The sequence below is a fragment of the Vanessa tameamea genome, chromosome 31 (assembly GCF_037043105.1).
Source record: "Vanessa tameamea isolate UH-Manoa-2023 chromosome 31, ilVanTame1 primary haplotype, whole genome shotgun sequence".
Classification (NCBI taxonomy): domain Eukaryota; kingdom Metazoa; phylum Arthropoda; class Insecta; order Lepidoptera; family Nymphalidae; genus Vanessa; species Vanessa tameamea.
The window spans coordinates 1,462,178-1,479,853 of NC_087339.1; the positions used below are offsets into that span (position 1 = coordinate 1,462,178).

Here is a 17,676-nt window from a genome sequence, read left to right on the forward strand (position 1 = left end):
CATATTTTTTAAATACATAATTTTTTAATTAATAAAAATATAATTACTAACATATATTTATTTTTTACAGAATAAAGAAAGTCGAAAACAATAACACGGAAGCTATTTATATTGCGTAAGAGTTTAATTTTATCGATTTCGTTTATAATAGGAATTAAAGTTATGTATGAACTAATTTTAATAATAAAAAAAATAATGTAATTGTTGTGAACCAGAGAACTAGAATATTTAGAAGTGTCATTTGTACGTAATTCAAAAATTGTAATTTTTAGTAACGTCCGCCATATTAGATTGAAAATGGAAGCAATTCATGAATCGTGGATTGTCATCGAGACTAAATATGTGTGCCAACTTTCAGCTCCATAGCTTCAATGGAAGTAGGTGTAATATTGATTGCAAGATTTCAGGACATACGTACATACATTCATACATACAAGTGAAATTAAATAAAATATTTTAATAAAAAAATTAACACTAAATGTTTTTTTTTTGTAGTACCAAATCCAAATATTTTAAGTTTAATTAAATCAGTTTTATTATTTAATCATTTTCGAATAACAGTCCAAAGCAAAACAAATAATTCTAATATCCTATCTATTTTTATGAGATTTATAATTAAACCTAGTATGATTAACCTAGTTAACCAATGATTCAACCAAATCGACTTGACGACATTTTTTTCTTGTAAATATTTAGATGTTTTTGTTTTAGTTGAATTTTTTTTTCTTTGTGAACCGATATTAATAAAACGAACAAACACTACGCTATAGGTTACCCCACGGTTACTACACTACAGGTTTCGAACACTTACGATTTTATTATATAAATAGATTATCAAACTTTTATAAAAATATTAAAAATTGGTATGTTTTAATATTTAGTATAAGAACTAATTGTGGTAGGAATAATAATGTAAATAAAAGAAAAAAAGGTTAAAACTGTCTATTTTATTGTGTACAAAATATAAATAAAAATATTGTAAGTTTAATTGAATCAGTTTTTTTTATAATCATTCGTTAACTAACATCGAAAGAAATAAAAACAATTCTGTTGTCCTATCTATTTTTTATGAGATTTATGATTGATCTTACTTAGCTCGGTTTGGCGCCATCTATTAGAATATTTGGGCGTAACCTCGTTACCTCGCTTAACCCTTAGTTCACGGGCTTGCCGTTTTTGTCGATTTTGTAAGTGTGTGCGTGCAATTCTCAAGGGCACTTAGCTCTTGTAGTCCCCTTAACTGGGGTTCCAATTATAGACGTCGGCGATCCGTTCGCGTGACATACACCGCGATTACCGGCTTTTATCCGTTGCCTTAGGAATATCAACCATCTAGCGGCGCTGTCCGTCAAACGTTCCACCAGAGCAAGCTTGACTCACTCTCGTCCAATAATCGAACTCTTACAATTTAATTCGGGATAAATCAATTCGATGGCACCGCATGTGGAGCGCGCCGTCATATGCAAATAATTAATTACAATAAAATAATAATAATCTACTTATTATTATTAGTAATTTCTTAATAAATGTAATTCTCATCACGACTATAACACTCACTAACAAATATAAACATTTCCGGCCTTATCACTACATAGTATAAAACAGAGTCACTTCCCGCTGTCTGTCTGTCCCTGTGTATGTTCAGATCATTAAAACTACGCAACGGATTTTGATGCGGTTTACTAGAGTGATGCAAGAGGAAGATTCATCTGTATAATACATGCACAATATAGTAGAGAAACACTGATAATTTTAGAGGTTTAAAATGGTTTCTCGCCAAACGTCAATACTTTAGAAGTGTGCATGTACTCAGTGGCTATACCCTGTTCAAGTTAGCTTGATCTTTTTGACAGACGGGCTAGTGATGGGCAACAGAAAATACAACATATATAACAGTCGATGGAACAATGGGGTGCGTAATTCAAATTAGAATTAATTTTTTTTTTTAACTTCTTTCTAAAAAGAGTTATACCAGCTAAAGAGACCCCAACCAAAATAAGCCCCCCGTTCGTAACAATTACTTAACAATGATCTTTAATAAGGATTTTTGTAATCGATATTTGTAGCATTTACTGTTATTTGCATCCCTACCGTCCGACCGATGTAACATTGTAAAAACTTCTATTCTTTTCAGTTTTTCTATTTAAATAAGCAATATTATATAATAAAAAATGTCTTAAAAATTTCGGATAACGTTGAATCTGTAGGAACTTTTGTTGTTGTTATGTTGTTAACATTAAATTAAGAAAATAATATGCCGTCATTGCAAAGTTATGTCGATCAGAAAAATTTACATCTGTCAAAAAGATTAAGCTATCTTGTACAGGGTATAACTGTTGGATTTTCGACATGTTCTCAGCTTTGACAGTTTATCTAGACAAATAAATAAACAAAGGGCGGACGCTCAAATGGGCCAACTTTGGAAACTTTTGTTGCCCATAGGAAAAAAATATTAATCATTCCTTACAACACCAACGCTCCAAATATCAACACCTATCTTGGAAACGAGGATGTTGCTTCTCGTGCCTGTAGATACACTGGTTCATCATTCATTTCAGCACATCAGCTGATGTGTGGGTGATACATACCCAAACGGGCTTACAGTAAACATTGTGTAGTACCAGTTACCACGTAGTATTAAATGGTGTAACCATTTAATACTACGTGGTAACGTACGTTTGTGGTGGTACGTTTCTGGTTGTATTGAGGGGCTGATAGTACCACATCATACCACAGAATAGTATGTAATGCTTAAACAATAAAATGTAATACTATCATAAAAAGGAACGTATTTGAAATTGAGAAACCTTTTGAAATTAGATAAGGAGTTATAAAAAAAATAATTATGTAACAAATTGTGTTTATTCCGAAAATTATATAAAATTACTAATCTGTATATCATTACAAATAATATAGCAACATTTAAATGAAATAAATTATGAAATTATTGTTGATTTTCTCATGTCTTCAATGGACTCACATTTTTAGGAATTTGGGTTGAACAAAATTATTTAGTGAAGTGTGGAGATACACATACTCCTAATGCCTAACGCCAAAGTTTCCTCGAATTTCCGAAAAATTCTCTGAAGTTACTTCACGCGCGTCATTACTGGTACTAGCTTTTTGATTAAAATTATTCTCATAGACAACCGTTTTTGTGGCGTCGTTCAAATTCTTGATTGCTTTCTCTAAAACTTTGGACGCATACACAGTATTCAAACTCGTTGCGGTATGCTTAGAAGATTGAAAATTCTTATTGTAAGAACGATCTACGTAATAATGAGGTACTCTTCCACGTCGAACCAGTCCAACACCGTGTCTCTTCGTATAGTCAACTCCTTTTGTAGTAAACGAGCTACCGCCAGACCCTACGTTAGTGCTTGTCTGAGACTGAACTCCTCCGATATAGCTGCTTGACGAGCTGTCTGTGCTGCCGCCACTATTGGACTGGCTGAAGGAACCATCATAATTCGTACCAGAGCTACTGCTAGACCCTACGTTAGTGCTTGTCTGAGACTGAGATCCTCTGTTATAGCTGCTTGACGAGCTGTATGTGCTGCCGCCACTATTGGACTGGCTGAAGGAACCATCATAATTCGTACCAGAGCTACTGCCAGACCCTACGTTAGTGCTTGTCTGAGACTGAGCTCCTTCGTTATAGCTGCTTGACGAGCTGTCTGTGCTGCCGTAACTATTCGACTGGCTGAAGGAACCATCATAATTCGTACCAGAGCTACTGCCAGACCCTACGTTAGTGCTTGTCTGAGACTGAGCTCCTTCGTTATAGCTGCTTGACGAGCTGTCTGTGCTGCCGTAACTATTCGACTGGGTGAAGGAACCATCATAACTGGTGCCAGAGCTACTGCCAGACCCTACGTTAGTGCTTGTCTGAGACTGAGATCCTCCGTTGTTGCTGCTTGACGAGCTGTCTGTGCTGCCGCCACTATTAGACTGGGTGTAGGAACCACCATTATTCGTGCCAGAGCTACTGCCAGACCCTACGTTAGTGCTTGTCTGAGACTGAGATCCTCCGTTGTTGCTGCTTGACGAGCTGTCTGTGCTGCCGCCACTATTAGACTGGGTGAAGGAACCATCATAACTGGAGCCAGAGTTGCTGCCAGACCCTACGTTAGTGCTTGTCTGAGACTGAGCTCCTCCGTTGTTGCTGCTTGACGAGCTGTCTGTGCTACCGCCACTATTAGACTGGCTGAAGGAATCACCATTATTCGTGCCAGAGCTACTGCCAGACCCTACGTTAGTGCTTGTCTGAGACCGAGCTCCTCCGTTGTTGCTGCTTGACGAGCTGTCTGTGCTGCCGCCACTATTAGACTGGGTGAAGGAACCATCATAACTGGAGCCAGAGCTACTGCCAGACCCTACGTTAGTGCTTGTCTGAGACTGAGCTCCTCCGGTGTTGCTGCTTGACGAGCTGTCTGTGCTACCGCCACTATTAGACTGGGTGTAGGAACCATCATAACTGGTGCCAGAGCTACTGCCAGACCCTACGTTAGTGCTTGTCTGAGACTGAGCTCCTCCGTTGTTGCTGCTTGACGAACTGTCTGTGCTGCCGCCACTATTAGACTGGGTGTAGGAACCATCATAACTCGTGCCAGAGTTGCTGCCAGACCCTACGTTAGTGCTTGTCTGAGACTGAGATCCTCCGTTGTTGCTGCTTGACGAGCTGTCTGTGCTGCCGCCACTATTAGACTGGGTGTAGGAACCATCATAACTCGTGCCAGAGCTACTACCAGACCCTACGTTAGTGCTTGTCTGAGACTGAGCTCCTCCGGTGTTGCTGCTTGACGAGCTGTCTGTGCTACCGCCACTATTAGACTGGGTGTAGGAACCATCATAACTGGTGCCAGAGCTACTGCCAGACCCTACGTTAGTGCTTGTCTGAGACTGAGCTCCTCCGTTGTTGCTGCTTGACGAACTGTCTGTGCTGCCGCCACTATTAGACTGGGTGTAGGAACCATCATAACTCGTGCCAGAGTTGCTGCCAGACCCTACGTTAGTGCTTGTCTGAGACTGAGCTCCTCCGTTGTTGCTGCTTGACGAGCTGTCTGTGCTACCGCCACTATTAGACTGGGTGTAGGAACCATCATAACTGGTGCCAGAGCTACTGCCAGACCCTACGTTAGTGCTTGTCTGAGACTGAGCTCCTCCGTTGTTGCTGCTTGACGAGCTGTCTGTGCTACCGCCACTATTAGACTGGGTGTAGGAACCATCATAACTGGTGCCAGAGCTACTGCCAGACCCTACGTTAGTGCTTGTCTGAGACTGAGCTCCTCCGTTGTTGCTGCTTGACGAGCTGTCTGTGCTACCGCCACTATTAGACTGGGTGTAGGAACCATCATAACTGGTGCCAGAGCTACTGCCAGACCCTACGTTAGTGCTTGTCTGAGACTGAGCTCCTCCGTTGTTGCTGCTTGACGAGCTGTCTGTGCTACCGCCACTATTAGACTGGGTGTAGGAACCATCATAACTGGTGCCAGAGCTACTGCCAGACCCTACGTTAGTGCTTGTCTGAGACTGAGCTCCTCCGTTGTTGCTGCTTGACGAGCTGTCTGTGCTGCCGCCACTATTAGACTGGCTGAAGGAACCACCATTATTCGTGCCAGAGCTACTGCCAGACCCTACGTTAGTGCTTGTCTGAGACTGAGCTCCTCCGTTGTTGCTGCTTGACGAGCTGTCTGTGCTGCCGCCACTATTAGACTGGCTGAAGGAACCACCATTATTCGTGCCAGAGCTACTGCCAGACCCTCCGTTAGTGCTTGTCTGAGACTGAGCTCCTCCGGTGTTGCTGCTTGACGAGCTGTCTGTGCTACCGCCACTATTAGACTGGGTGTAGGAACCATCATAACTGGTGCCAGAGCTACTGCCAGACCCTACGTTAGTGCTTGTCTGAGACTGAGCTCCTCCGTTGTTGCTGCTTGACGAACTGTCTGTGCTGCCGCCACTATTAGACTGGGTGTAGGAACCATCATAACTCGTGCCAGAGTTGCTGCCAGACCCTACGTTAGTGCTTGTCTGAGACTGAGCTCCTCCGTTGTTGCTGCTTGACGAGCTGTCTGTGCTACCGCCACTATTAGACTGGGTGTAGGAACCATCATAACTGGTGCCAGAGCTACTGCCAGACCCTACGTTAGTGCTTGTCTGAGACTGAGCTCCTCCGTTGTTGCTGCTTGACGAGCTGTCTGTGCTACCGCCACTATTAGACTGGGTGTAGGAACCATCATAACTGGTGCCAGAGCTACTGCCAGACCCTACGTTTGTGCTTGTCTGAGACTGAGCTCCTCCGTTGTTGCTGCTTGACGAGCTGTCTGTGCTGCCGCCACTATTAGACTGGCTGAAGGAACCACCATTATTCGTGCCAGAGCTACTGCCAGACCCTACGTTAGTGCTTGTCTGAGACCGAGCTCCTCCGTTGTTGCTGCTTGACGAGCTGTCTGTGCTGCCGCCACTATTAGACTGGGTGTAGGAACCATCATAACTGGTGCCAGAGCTACTGCCAGACCCTACGTTAGTGCTTGTCTGAGACTGAGCTCCTCCGGTGTTGCTGCTTGACGAGCTGTCTGTGCTTCCGCCACTATTAGACTGGGTGTAGGAACCATCATAACTGGTGCCAGAGCTACTGCCAGACCCTACGTTAGTGCTTGTCTGAGACTGAGCTCCTCCGTTGTTGCTGCTTGACGAGCTGTCTGTGCTACCGCCACTATTAGACTGGGTGTAGGAACCATCATAACTGGTGCCAGAGCTACTGCCAGACCCTACGTTAGTGCTTGTCTGAGACTGAGCTCCTCCGGTGTTGCTGCTTGACGAGCTGTCTGTGCTTCCGCCACTATTAGACTGGGTGTAGGAACCATCATAACTGGTGCCAGAGCTACTGCCAGACCCTACGTTAGTGCTTGTCTGAGACTGAGCTCCTCCGTTGTTGCTGCTTGACGAGCTGTCTGTGCTACCGCCACTATTAGACTGGGTGTAGGAACCATCATAACTGGTGCCAGAGCTACTGCCAGACCCTACGTTAGTGCTTGTCTGAGACTGAGCTCCTCCGTTGTTGCTGCTTGACGAGCTGTCTGTGCTACCGCCACTATTAGACTGGGTGTAGGAACCATCATAACTGGTGCCAGAGCTACTGCCAGACCCTACGTTAGTGCTTGTCTGAGACTGAGCTCCTCCGTTGTTGCTGCTTGACGAGCTGTCTGTGCTGCCGCCACTATTAGACTGGCTGAAGGAACCACCATTATTCGTGCCAGAGCTACTGCCAGACCCTACGTTAGTGCTTGTCTGAGACTGAGCTCCTCCGTTGTTGCTGCTTGACGAGCTGTCTGTGCTGCCGCCACTATTAGACTGGCTGAAGGAACCACCATTATTCGTGCCAGAGTTGCTGCCAGACCCTACGTTTGTGCTTGTCTGAGACTGAGCTCCTCCGTTGTTGCTGCTTGACGAGCTGTCTGTGCTTCCGCCACTATTAGACTGGGTGTAGGAACCATCATAACTGGTGCCAGAGCTACTGCCAGACCCTACGTTAGTGCTTGTCTGAGACTGAGCTCCTCCGTTGTTGCTGCTTGACGAGCTGTCTGTGCTACCGCCACTATTAGACTGGGTGTAGGAACCATCATAACTGGTGCCAGAGCTACTGCCAGACCCTACGTTAGTGCTTGTCTGAGACTGAGCTCCTCCGGTGTTGCTGCTTGACGAGCTGTCTGTGCTTCCGCCACTATTAGACTGGGTGTAGGAACCATCATAACTGGTGCCAGAGCTACTGCCAGACCCTACGTTAGTGCTTGTCTGAGACTGAGCTCCTCCGTTGTTGCTGCTTGACGAGCTGTCTGTGCTACCGCCACTATTAGACTGGGTGTAGGAACCATCATAACTGGTGCCAGAGCTACTGCCAGACCCTACGTTAGTGCTTGTCTGAGACTGAGCTCCTCCGTTGTTGCTGCTTGACGAGCTGTCTGTGCTACCGCCACTATTAGACTGGGTGTAGGAACCATCATAACTGGTGCCAGAGCTACTGCCAGACCCTACGTTAGTGCTTGTCTGAGACTGAGCTCCTCCGTTGTTGCTGCTTGACGAGCTGTCTGTGCTGCCGCCACTATTAGACTGGCTGAAGGAACCACCATTATTCGTGCCAGAGCTACTGCCAGACCCTACGTTAGTGCTTGTCTGAGACTGAGCTCCTCCGTTGTTGCTGCTTGACGAGCTGTCTGTGCTGCCGCCACTATTAGACTGGGTGTAGGAACCATCATAACTGGTGCCAGAGTTGCTGCCAGACCCTACGTTAGTGCTTGTCTGAGACTGAGCTCCTCCGTTGTTGCTGCTTGACGAGCTGTCTGTGCTACCGCCACTATTAGACTGGGTGTAGGAACCATCATAACTCGTGCCAGAGTTGCTGCCAGACCCTACGTTAGTGCTTGTCTGAGACTGAGCTCCTCCGGTGTTGCTGCTTGACGAGCTGTCTGTGCTACCGCCACTATTAGACTGGGTGTAGGAACCATCATAACTCGTGCCAGAGTTGCTGCCAGACCCTACGTTAGTGCTTGTCTGAGACTGAGCTCCTCCGTTGTTGCTGCTTGACGAGCTGTCTGTGCTGCCGCCACTATTAGACTGGGTGTAGGAACCATCATAACTCGTGCCAGAGTTGCTGCCAGACCCTACGTTAGTGCTTGTCTGAGACTGAGCTCCTCCGTTGTTGCTGCTTGACGAGCTGTCTGTGCTGCCGCCACTATTAGACTGGCTGAAGGAACCACCATTATTCGTGCCAGAGCTACTGCCAGACCCTACGTTAGTGCTTGTCTGAGACTGAGATCCTCCGTTGTTGCTGCTTGACGAGCTGTCTGTGCTACCGCCACTATTAGACTGGGTGTATGAACCATCATAACTGGTGCCAGAGCTACTGCCAGACCCTACGTTAGTGCTTGTCTGAGATTGAGCTCCTCCGTTGTTGCTGCTTGACGAGCTGTCTGTGCTACCGCCACTATTAGACTGGGTGTAGGAACCATCATAACTCGTGCCAGAGTTGCTGCCAGACCCTACGTTAGTGCTTGTCTGAGACTGAGCTCCTCCGTTGTTGTTGCTTGACGAGCTGTATGTGCTACCGCCACTATTAGACTGGGTGTAGGAACCATCATAACTCGTGCCAGAGCTACTGCCAGACCCTACGTTAGTGCTTGTCTGAGACTGAGATACTCCGTTGTTGCTGCTTGACGAGCTGTCTGTGCTACCGCCACTATTAGACTGGGTGTAGGAACCATCATAACTCGTGCCAGAACTACTGCCAGACCTTACGTTAGTGCTTGTCTGAGACTGAGCTCCTCCGTTGTTGCTGCTTGACGAGCTGTCTGTGCTGCCGCCACTATTAGACTGGCTGAAGGAATCACCATTATTCGTGCCAGAGCTACTGCCAGACCCTACGTTAGTGCTTGTCTGAGACTGCGCTCCTCCGTTGTTGCTGCTTGACGAGCTGTCTGTGCTACCGCCACTATTAGACTGGGTGTAGGAACCATCATAACTCGTGCCAGAACTACTGCCAGACCCTACGTTAGTGCTTGTCTGAGACTGAGCTCCTCCGTTGTTGCTGCTTGACGAGCTGTCTGTGCTGCCGCCACTATTAGACTGGGTGAATGAACCATCATAACTGGTGCCAGAGTTGCTGCCAGAACCTACGTTAGTGCTTGTCTGAGACTGAGCTCCTCCGTTGTTGCTGCTTGACGAGCTGTCTGTGCTACCGCCACTATTAGACTGGGTGTAGGAACCATCATAACTGGTGCCAGAGCTACTGCCAGACCCTACGTTAGTGCTTGTCTGAGACTGAGCACCTCCGTTGTTGCTGCTTGACGAGCTGTCTGTGCTGCCGCCACTATTAGACTGGGTGTAGGAACCATCATAACTCGTGCCAGAGTTGCTGCCAGACCCTACGTTAGTGCTTGTCTGAGACTGAGCTCCTCCGTTGTTGCTGCTCGACGAGCTGTCTGTGCTACCGCCACTATTAGACTGGGTGTAGGAACCATCATAACTCGTGCCAGAGTTGCTGCCAGACCCTACGTTAGTGCTTGTCTGAGACTGAGCTCCTCCGTTGTTGCTGCTTGACGAGCTGTCTGTGCTGCCGCCACTATTAGACTGGCTGAAGGAACCACCATTATTCGTGCCAGAGCTACTGCCAGACCCTACGTTAGTGCTTGTCTGAGACTGAGCTCCTCCGTTGTTGCTGCTTGACGAGCTGTCTGTGCTGCCGCCACTATTAGACTGGGTGTAGGAACCATCATAACTCGTGCCAGAGTTACTGCCAGACCCTACGTTAGTGCTTGTCTGAGACTGAGATCCTCCGTTGTTGCTGCTTGACGAGCTGTCTGTGCTGCCTCCACTATTAGACTGGCTGAAGGAATCACCATTACTCGTGCCAGAGCTACTGCCAGACCCTACGTTAGTGCTTGTCTGAGACTGAGATCCTCCGTTGTTGCTGCTTGACGAGCTGTCTGTGCTGCCGCCACTATTAGACTGGCTGAAGGAACCACCATTATTCGTGCCAGAGCTACTACCAGACCCTACGTTAGTGCTTGTCTGAGACTGAGCTCCTCCGTTGTTGCTGCTTGACGAGCTGTCTGTGCTACCGCCACTATTAGACTGGGTGTAGGAATCATCATAACTCGTGCCAGAGTTGCTGCCAGACCCTACGTTAGTGCTTGTCTGAGACTGAGCTCCTCCGTTGTTGCTGCTTGACGAGCTGTCTGTGCTACCGCCACTATTAGACTGGGTGTAGGAACCATCATAACTGGTGCCAGAGCTACTGCCAGACCCTACGTTAGTGCTTGTCTGAGACTGAGCACCTCCGTTGTTGCTGCTTGACGAGCTGTCTGTGCTGCCGCCACTATTAGACTGGGTGTAGGAACCATCATAACTCGTGCCAGAGTTGCTGCCAGACCCTACGTTAGTGCTTGTCTGAGACTGAGCTCCTCCGTTGTTGCTGCTTGACGAGCTGTCTGTGCTACCGCCACTATTAGACTGGGTGTAGGAATCATCATAACTCGTGCCAGAGTTGCTGCCAGACCCTACGTTAGTGCTTGTCTGAGACTGAGCTCCTCCGTTGTTGCTGCTTGACGAGCTGTCTGTGCTACCGCCACTATTAGACTGGGTGTAGGAACCATCATAACTGGTGCCAGAGTTACTGCCAGACCCTACGTTAGTGCTTGTCTGAGACTGAGCTCCTCCGTTGTTGCTGCTTGACGAGCTGTCTGTGCTACCGCCACTATTAGACTGGGTGTAGGAACCATCATAACTCGTGCCAGAGTTGCTGCCAGACCCTACGTTAGTGCTTGTCTGAGACTGAGCTCCTCCGTTGTTGCTGCTTGACGAGCTGTCTGTGCTACCGCCACTATTAGACTGGGTGTAGGAACCATCATAACTGGTGCCAGAGCTACTGCCAGACCCTACGTTAGTGCTTGTCTGAGACTGAGCTCCTCCGTTGTTGCTGCTTGACGAGCTGTCTGTGCTACCGCCACTATTAGACTGGGTGTAGGAACCATCATAACTCGTGCCAGAGTTGCTGCCAGACCCTACGTTAGTGCTTGTCTGAGACTGAGATCCTCCGTTGTTGCTGCTTGACGAGCTGTCTGTGCTACCGCCACTATTAGACTGGGTGTAGGAACCATCATAACTCGTGCCAGAGTTGCTGCCAGACCCTACGTTAGTGCTTGTCTGAGACTGAGCTCCTCCGTTGTTGCTGCTTGACGAGCTGTCTGTGCTACCGCCACTATTAGACTGGGTGTAGGAATCATCATAACTCGTGCCAGAGTTGCTGCCAGACCCTACGTTAGTGCTTGTCTGAGACTGAGCTCCTCCGTTGTTGCTGCTTGACGAGCTGTCTGTGCTACCGCCACTATTAGACTGGGTGTAGGAACCATCATAACTGGTGCCAGAGTTACTGCCAGACCCTACGTTAGTGCTTGTCTGAGACTGAGCACCTCCGTTGTTGCTGCTTGACGAGCTGTCTGTGCTGCCGCCACTATTAGACTGGGTGTAGGAAATATCATAACTCGTGCCAGAGTTGCTGCCAGACCCTACGTTAGTGCTTGTCTGAGACTGAGCTCCTCCGTTGTTGCTGCTCGACGAGCTGTCTGTGCTACCGCCACTATTAGACTGGGTGTAGGAACCATCATAACTCGTGCCAGAGTTGCTGCCAGACCCTACGTTAGTGCTTGTCTGAGACTGAGCTCCTCCGTTGTTGCTGCTCGACGAGCTGTCTGTGCTACCGCCACTATTAGACTGGGTGTAGGAACCATCATAACTCGTGCCAGAGTTGCTGCCAGACCCTACGTTAGTGCTTGTCTGAGACTGAGCTCCTCCGTTGTTGCTGCTTGACGAGCTGTCTGTGCTACCGCCACTATTAGACTGGGTGTAGGAACCATCATAACTGGTGCCAGAGCTACTGCCAGACCCTACGTTAGTGCTTGTCTGAGACTGAGCACCTCCGTTGTTGCTGCTTGACGAGCTGTCTGTGCTGCCGCCACTATTAGACTGGGTGTAGGAACCATCATAACTCGTGCCAGAGTTGCTGCCAGACCCTACGTTAGTGCTTGTCTGAGACTGAGCTCCTCCGTTGTTGCTGCTCGACGAGCTGTCTGTGCTACCGCCACTATTAGACTGGGTGTAGGAACCATCATAACTCGTGCCAGAGTTGCTGCCAGACCCTACGTTAGTGCTTGTCTGAGACTGAGCTCCTCCGTTGTTGCTGCTTGACGAGCTGTCTGTGCTGCCGCCACTATTAGACTGGCTGAAGGAACCACCATTATTCGTGCCAGAGCTACTGCCAGACCCTACGTTAGTGCTTGTCTGAGACTGAGCTCCTCCGTTGTTGCTGCTTGACGAGCTGTCTGTGCTGCCGCCACTATTAGACTGGGTGTAGGAACCATCATAACTCGTGCCAGAGTTGCTGCCAGACCCTACGTTAGTGCTTGTCTGAGACTGAGCTCCTCCGTTGTTGCTGCTTGACGAGCTGTCTGTGCTACCGCCACTATTAGACTGGGTGTAGGAACCATCATAACTCGTGCCAGAGTTGCTGCCAGACCCTACGTTAGTGCTTGTCTGAGACTGAGCTCCTCCGTTGTTGCTGCTTGACGAGCTGTCTGTGCTACCGCCACTATTAGACTGGGTGTAGGAACCATCATAACTGGTGCCAGAGCTACTGCCAGACCCTACGTTAGTGCTTGTCTGAGACTGAGCTCCTCCGTTGTTGCTGCTTGACGAGCTGTCTGTGCTACCGCCACTATTAGACTGGGTGTAGGAACCATCATAACTCGTGCCAGAGTTGCTGCCAGACCCTACGTTAGTGCTTGTCTGAGACTGAGATCCTCCGTTGTTGCTGCTTGACGAGCTGTCTGTGCTACCGCCACTATTAGACTGGGTGTAGGAACCATCATAACTCGTGCCAGAGTTGCTGCCAGACCCTACGTTAGTGCTTGTCTGAGACTGAGATCCTCCGTTGTTGCTGCTTGACGAGCTGTCTGTGCTACCGCCACTATTAGACTGGGTGTAGGAACCATCATAACTCGTGCCAGAGTTGCTGCCAGACCCTACGTTAGTGCTTGTCTGAGACTGAGCTCCTCCGGTGTTGCTGCTTGACGAGCTGTCTGTGCTACCGCCACTATTAGACTGGGTGTAGGAACCATCATAACTCGTGCCAGAGTTGCTGCCAGACCCTACGTTAGTGCTTGTCTGAGACTGAGATCCTCCGTTGTTGCTGCTTGACGAGCTGTCTGTGCTGCCGCCACTATTAGACTGGGTGTAGGAACCATCATAACTCGTGCCAGAGTTGCTGCCAGACCCTACGTTAGTGCTTGTCTGAGACTGAGCTCCTCCGTTATTGCTGCTTGACGAGCTGTCTGTGCTGCCGCCACTGTTAGTCTGCGTGAAGGAACCGCCATTAGTCGTGCCTGAACTGCTGCTCGATTCCAAATTGCTGCTGCTATACGATTTATTGCTTAAATATTGAATTATGGGGTTTTTATATAAACTGCGCTTCTTCAGATCTTCAGCTGAGATCAGAAATATTACTTTCGGTCTTCTATTTTCTGGTAGATAGTCGTAGTAAATGACGGGACCCTGTTCATTATTGCTTTTACATACTACTTGAGTTTCCGTTTCATCTGTAATGATAAAAAATCATTTTAATGGTTACAATTTTATAATTTATTTATTTCGTTCATATTCAATCGCTTACAGGGATATCTGGTATTGTTAGGATTTAAGTGGGGGGTTAGAGTGAGCAAATTTCTTTAGAAAGATAACTTCCTCAGTCCCAGGGTTGGTGGCGTATTAAATGTTAAGTTTTTGGACTACCCCAACAGTCTCAGACTTACTTTTATGACATAAATTTTCCAATAAAGGAGCGTTATATTTTCTTCAATTTTTTTTTTAATAAATTGTAGTCGTGCGAACCGGGGTTTTATCGAGAACTTCCATAGCGTTGCGGAAATCAAAAGTTATTTTTTTATTTTGTCATTAATAGATATAGAAAATATAACTAGCAATTTAGTGCTGATGGATGATAACATTGATTCTCTGGGAACGAGGACGGGCCATTGTGTGGGACGCTACATGCGTTGACATGATGGCCCCGTCTCATATCCGAGAAACAATGTTAAGAGCCGGTGCCGCTGCTGAAAAAGCTGAAGCAAAGAAAAGACCTAAATATTCGTGTCTAATGTCGAATTACTTTTTTGTCCCATTTGCTGTCGAAACACCTGGCCCTTAGAGTAATGGTGCAAAAAGCTTCATCAAAAGTATAACACCTCGCCTTATTGGCTCTACTGGTGACAGGAGGACTGGTTCGTTTTTAGCCCAGAGGATCGGAATTGCGATTCAACGGGGAAATGCTGCTAGCATTCTTGCCACCATTCCACGCGGACAAGATTTATACAGTCACTATTTTTAATTCATATTTGTATATATTTATGGAGTATTGTTACATTTTTGGAGTGTGTTATACTTACGAGGTGTTGGTAAACAGGTAACTGCTGTTACTATCTGTGAAAAAAAAATGTGACATTAAGTTTTTGACAGATAAAAAATAATTACAAAGCTTGGAAAGACGTGCTGCTCTAAGCCCTATAGAGTTCTAGTTCTTTTTCAAACTTGAAACACAGAATTTCCTCAACAGCTTTCCTCGTGAACTCCTTGATCATCGAGCACGAGATGAATAATAAGTAGATGAAAATTCTTTGATGTTTGTACGGTTTTGAGCCCAAATTCTTGGACTGAAGTACCCCGAGAAAAGGTATTCCATCCAGATACATTGTATAAAGATTTTTTTTTTAATAGTTATAGACAAAGAAACTTTTTTTAGGGTTTAGCAAAGAAATAAAAATATTTAATCTGTCATTCATTTAATTAAAATATGTAATAAAAAAGTTACTTGTATTTATATACTCGCGTGTACTTCCTACATATATGACGTGATTAAAAATAGTTTTTAGTCGCAAGCAAATAAAATTAATGAACCGAGATGGCCCACCGGTTAGGTCGCGTGCATCTTAACCGATGATTTCAGGTTCAAACTCAGGCAAGCACCACCGTTTTTATGTGCTTAATTTGTGTTTATAATTCATATCATGCTCGGCGGTAAAGGAAAACATCGTGAGGAAACCCGCATGTATCTAATTTCAACGAAATTCTGCCACATGTGTATTCAACCAACCCGCATTGGACCAAACCTTCTCCTCAAAAGGAGAGGAGGCCTTAGCCCAGCTGTGGGAAATTTACAGCCTGCTAATGTTATGTATGTAAATAATTAATTATATTAAAATAATCTACATGTTAATTATAAAATAATAATTATTAGAACTCGCAGATTTTTTCATAATGCACGAAAAGAATAATAACTTCAAAATTAGTGACTTCACTTCCGTCTCTTTTTACGAAATCACGCCAACAAATTGCAGAAAAACGGGAAAGACGTTACATGTCAAAAAATGTTTGTAAATTTCTGGATTATCTGTGCAAGTAATTATTAATAAATAAGAAGAATAATATTATAGAATCAATTTTGGCGGATTTTATTAGTAAATCTATTGGCTGAGTAGGCCTGCGTCTTCGACAGTAAATTTAAAGCTCAGTTTAGTATCCATTTTTTTTTAATACAAAAATGAACGCATGTCATCGTTTAAAAATTCTAAAAAGATCGTTAGTGAATTTTTCATTAAATATTTCGTACTTTAGGTAGCCAATGTATCAAATACATTCCTGTATATAACGTGCATAATATATTCCAAAACCATACAGAATATACTTCAAAACTGTAAGAGCGCAGAAGAAAAGTGTATAACAGGAATTTATATAAATAAATTGTAAATGAATTATTTATAAAGTTTAGCAAACATTAACATTTAGTTTAGTTCACATTTTTTATGGTATTTATTTGTGGTAATAGTGCACAGATTATTTCATCAATGTCACGAGCGAAACATATTAAGTGCACCTTGGCATAAAATCAAAATCAAAATATACTTTATTCGAGTAGGCTTTTACAAGCACTTTTGAATCGTCATTTAACAAACTATATTAAGTGAAGCTACCACCGGTTCGGAATGTAGATTCTACCGAGAAGAACCGGCAAGAAACTCAGTAGTTAGTGTTTTTCAATATAATAAAAAAAAAACACTAATCTAAAAAACATAAAGCTTCTAATTAAAAAAAAAAACTTACCGCCAAAACAACAAATATGACCGACGACGCCATCTTGCTATCCACCTCCGTTATGCCGTTAGAGGCGAAAACTGAAGCTTATATTCCAAAAATAACAATAGACTTTAAAAATAATGAATAAATTATAAATTATCTTTTTGAAAAAATATATTATGAATAATAATTAATAGCTGCAGCTGAATAAATATTATTTTAAATAAAAAAATATATAGATTGAAACCATATATTTATTAGCATATACTTAATTTAACATAACAGAATAAATATTTGTATCGTTACTTCGCTTCGACATTTTTGGGTGCCTCTGATGGGAGACACTTGAAGTGTGGATGTAACATTCCACACATCCTCGTTCCCAGGGAACATTCCCAGTTGAATCGCAATTCCGTTCCTCGAGCAATAAACGAACCAGCCCTCCTGTCACCAGTGGAGACAATTACGTTAGGTGTTGTACTTTTAATGAAGCTTTTTCCACCAGTCCTCCAAAGTCCAAGTTTTGGAATAAAACACGGATGTTTAGATTTTAGATCGTTTGTTTATTTTAGCTTTTTCGACTCCGGTTCTTAACATTGTTTCTCTGATATGTGACGAGGCCAGCGTGTCAACGCATGTAGCGTTAAACACTAAGGCACTTCCTCGTTTCCAGGAAACAAGTCTCAGTCCATCAGGTCTCTTGTCTTCATTACGACCGATTGCACGGGGCTCAGTAAGAGCAGGGACGTCTATGGTGGCAAGAGCTAAGAGTTTAAAGTAAAAATACCACAAATTCATCATATATATTTACTTACTTACAATACTTAGAACTGTTGTATTTCAGATTGAAACGTGAGTTAGCCAGTGTAACCATTCCTAAGATCAGCAATACGCCACCAACCTTGGGGACTAAGATGTTATGTCCCTTGTGCCTGTAGTAACACTGGCTCACTCACCCTTGAAATCGGAACACGACAATACTGTTTGGCGGGAGAATAT

The 17,676-nt window shown here is 45.1% G+C and overlaps 1 protein-coding gene across 1 annotated transcript; it reads right to left on the reverse strand.

Moving 5' to 3' along the window:
- Positions 1-3,039: 3,039 nt before the first annotated feature.
- LOC135194516 (serine-rich adhesin for platelets-like) lies at positions 3,040-16,752 on the reverse strand. The gene is made up of 14 exons (XM_064220065.1): positions 16,705-16,752; positions 14,994-15,027; positions 13,220-14,147; positions 12,464-13,132; positions 11,456-12,376; positions 10,826-11,368; positions 9,818-10,738; positions 9,231-9,730; positions 7,509-9,164; positions 7,172-7,457; positions 6,290-6,454; positions 5,534-5,833; positions 4,502-4,816; positions 3,040-4,438 (listed from the first exon to the last, which is right to left on the reverse strand). Exons 1-14 carry the CDS (start codon positions 16,735-16,737, stop codon positions 3,040-3,042), a joined length of 8,670 nt encoding a protein of 2,889 aa, XP_064076135.1. The 5' UTR covers positions 16,738-16,752.
- Positions 16,753-17,676: the final 924 nt, after the last annotated feature.

Excerpts from the sequence above, each read along its gene's own strand:
- LOC135194516 (XM_064220065.1), bottom strand. The coding sequence starts at position 16,737 with ATGGCGTCGTCGGTCATATTTGTTGTTTTGGCG. Across the intron at positions 14,148-14,993 it reads TACCTGTTTACCAACACCTC|ATGAAACGGAAACTCAAGTA; the intron begins GTAAGTATAACA and ends TTATCATTACAG. Across the intron at positions 7,458-7,508 it reads AGGGTCTGGCAGTAGCTCTG|ACAGCTCGTCAAGCAGCAAC; the intron begins GCACCAGTTATG and ends GCGGAAGCACAG.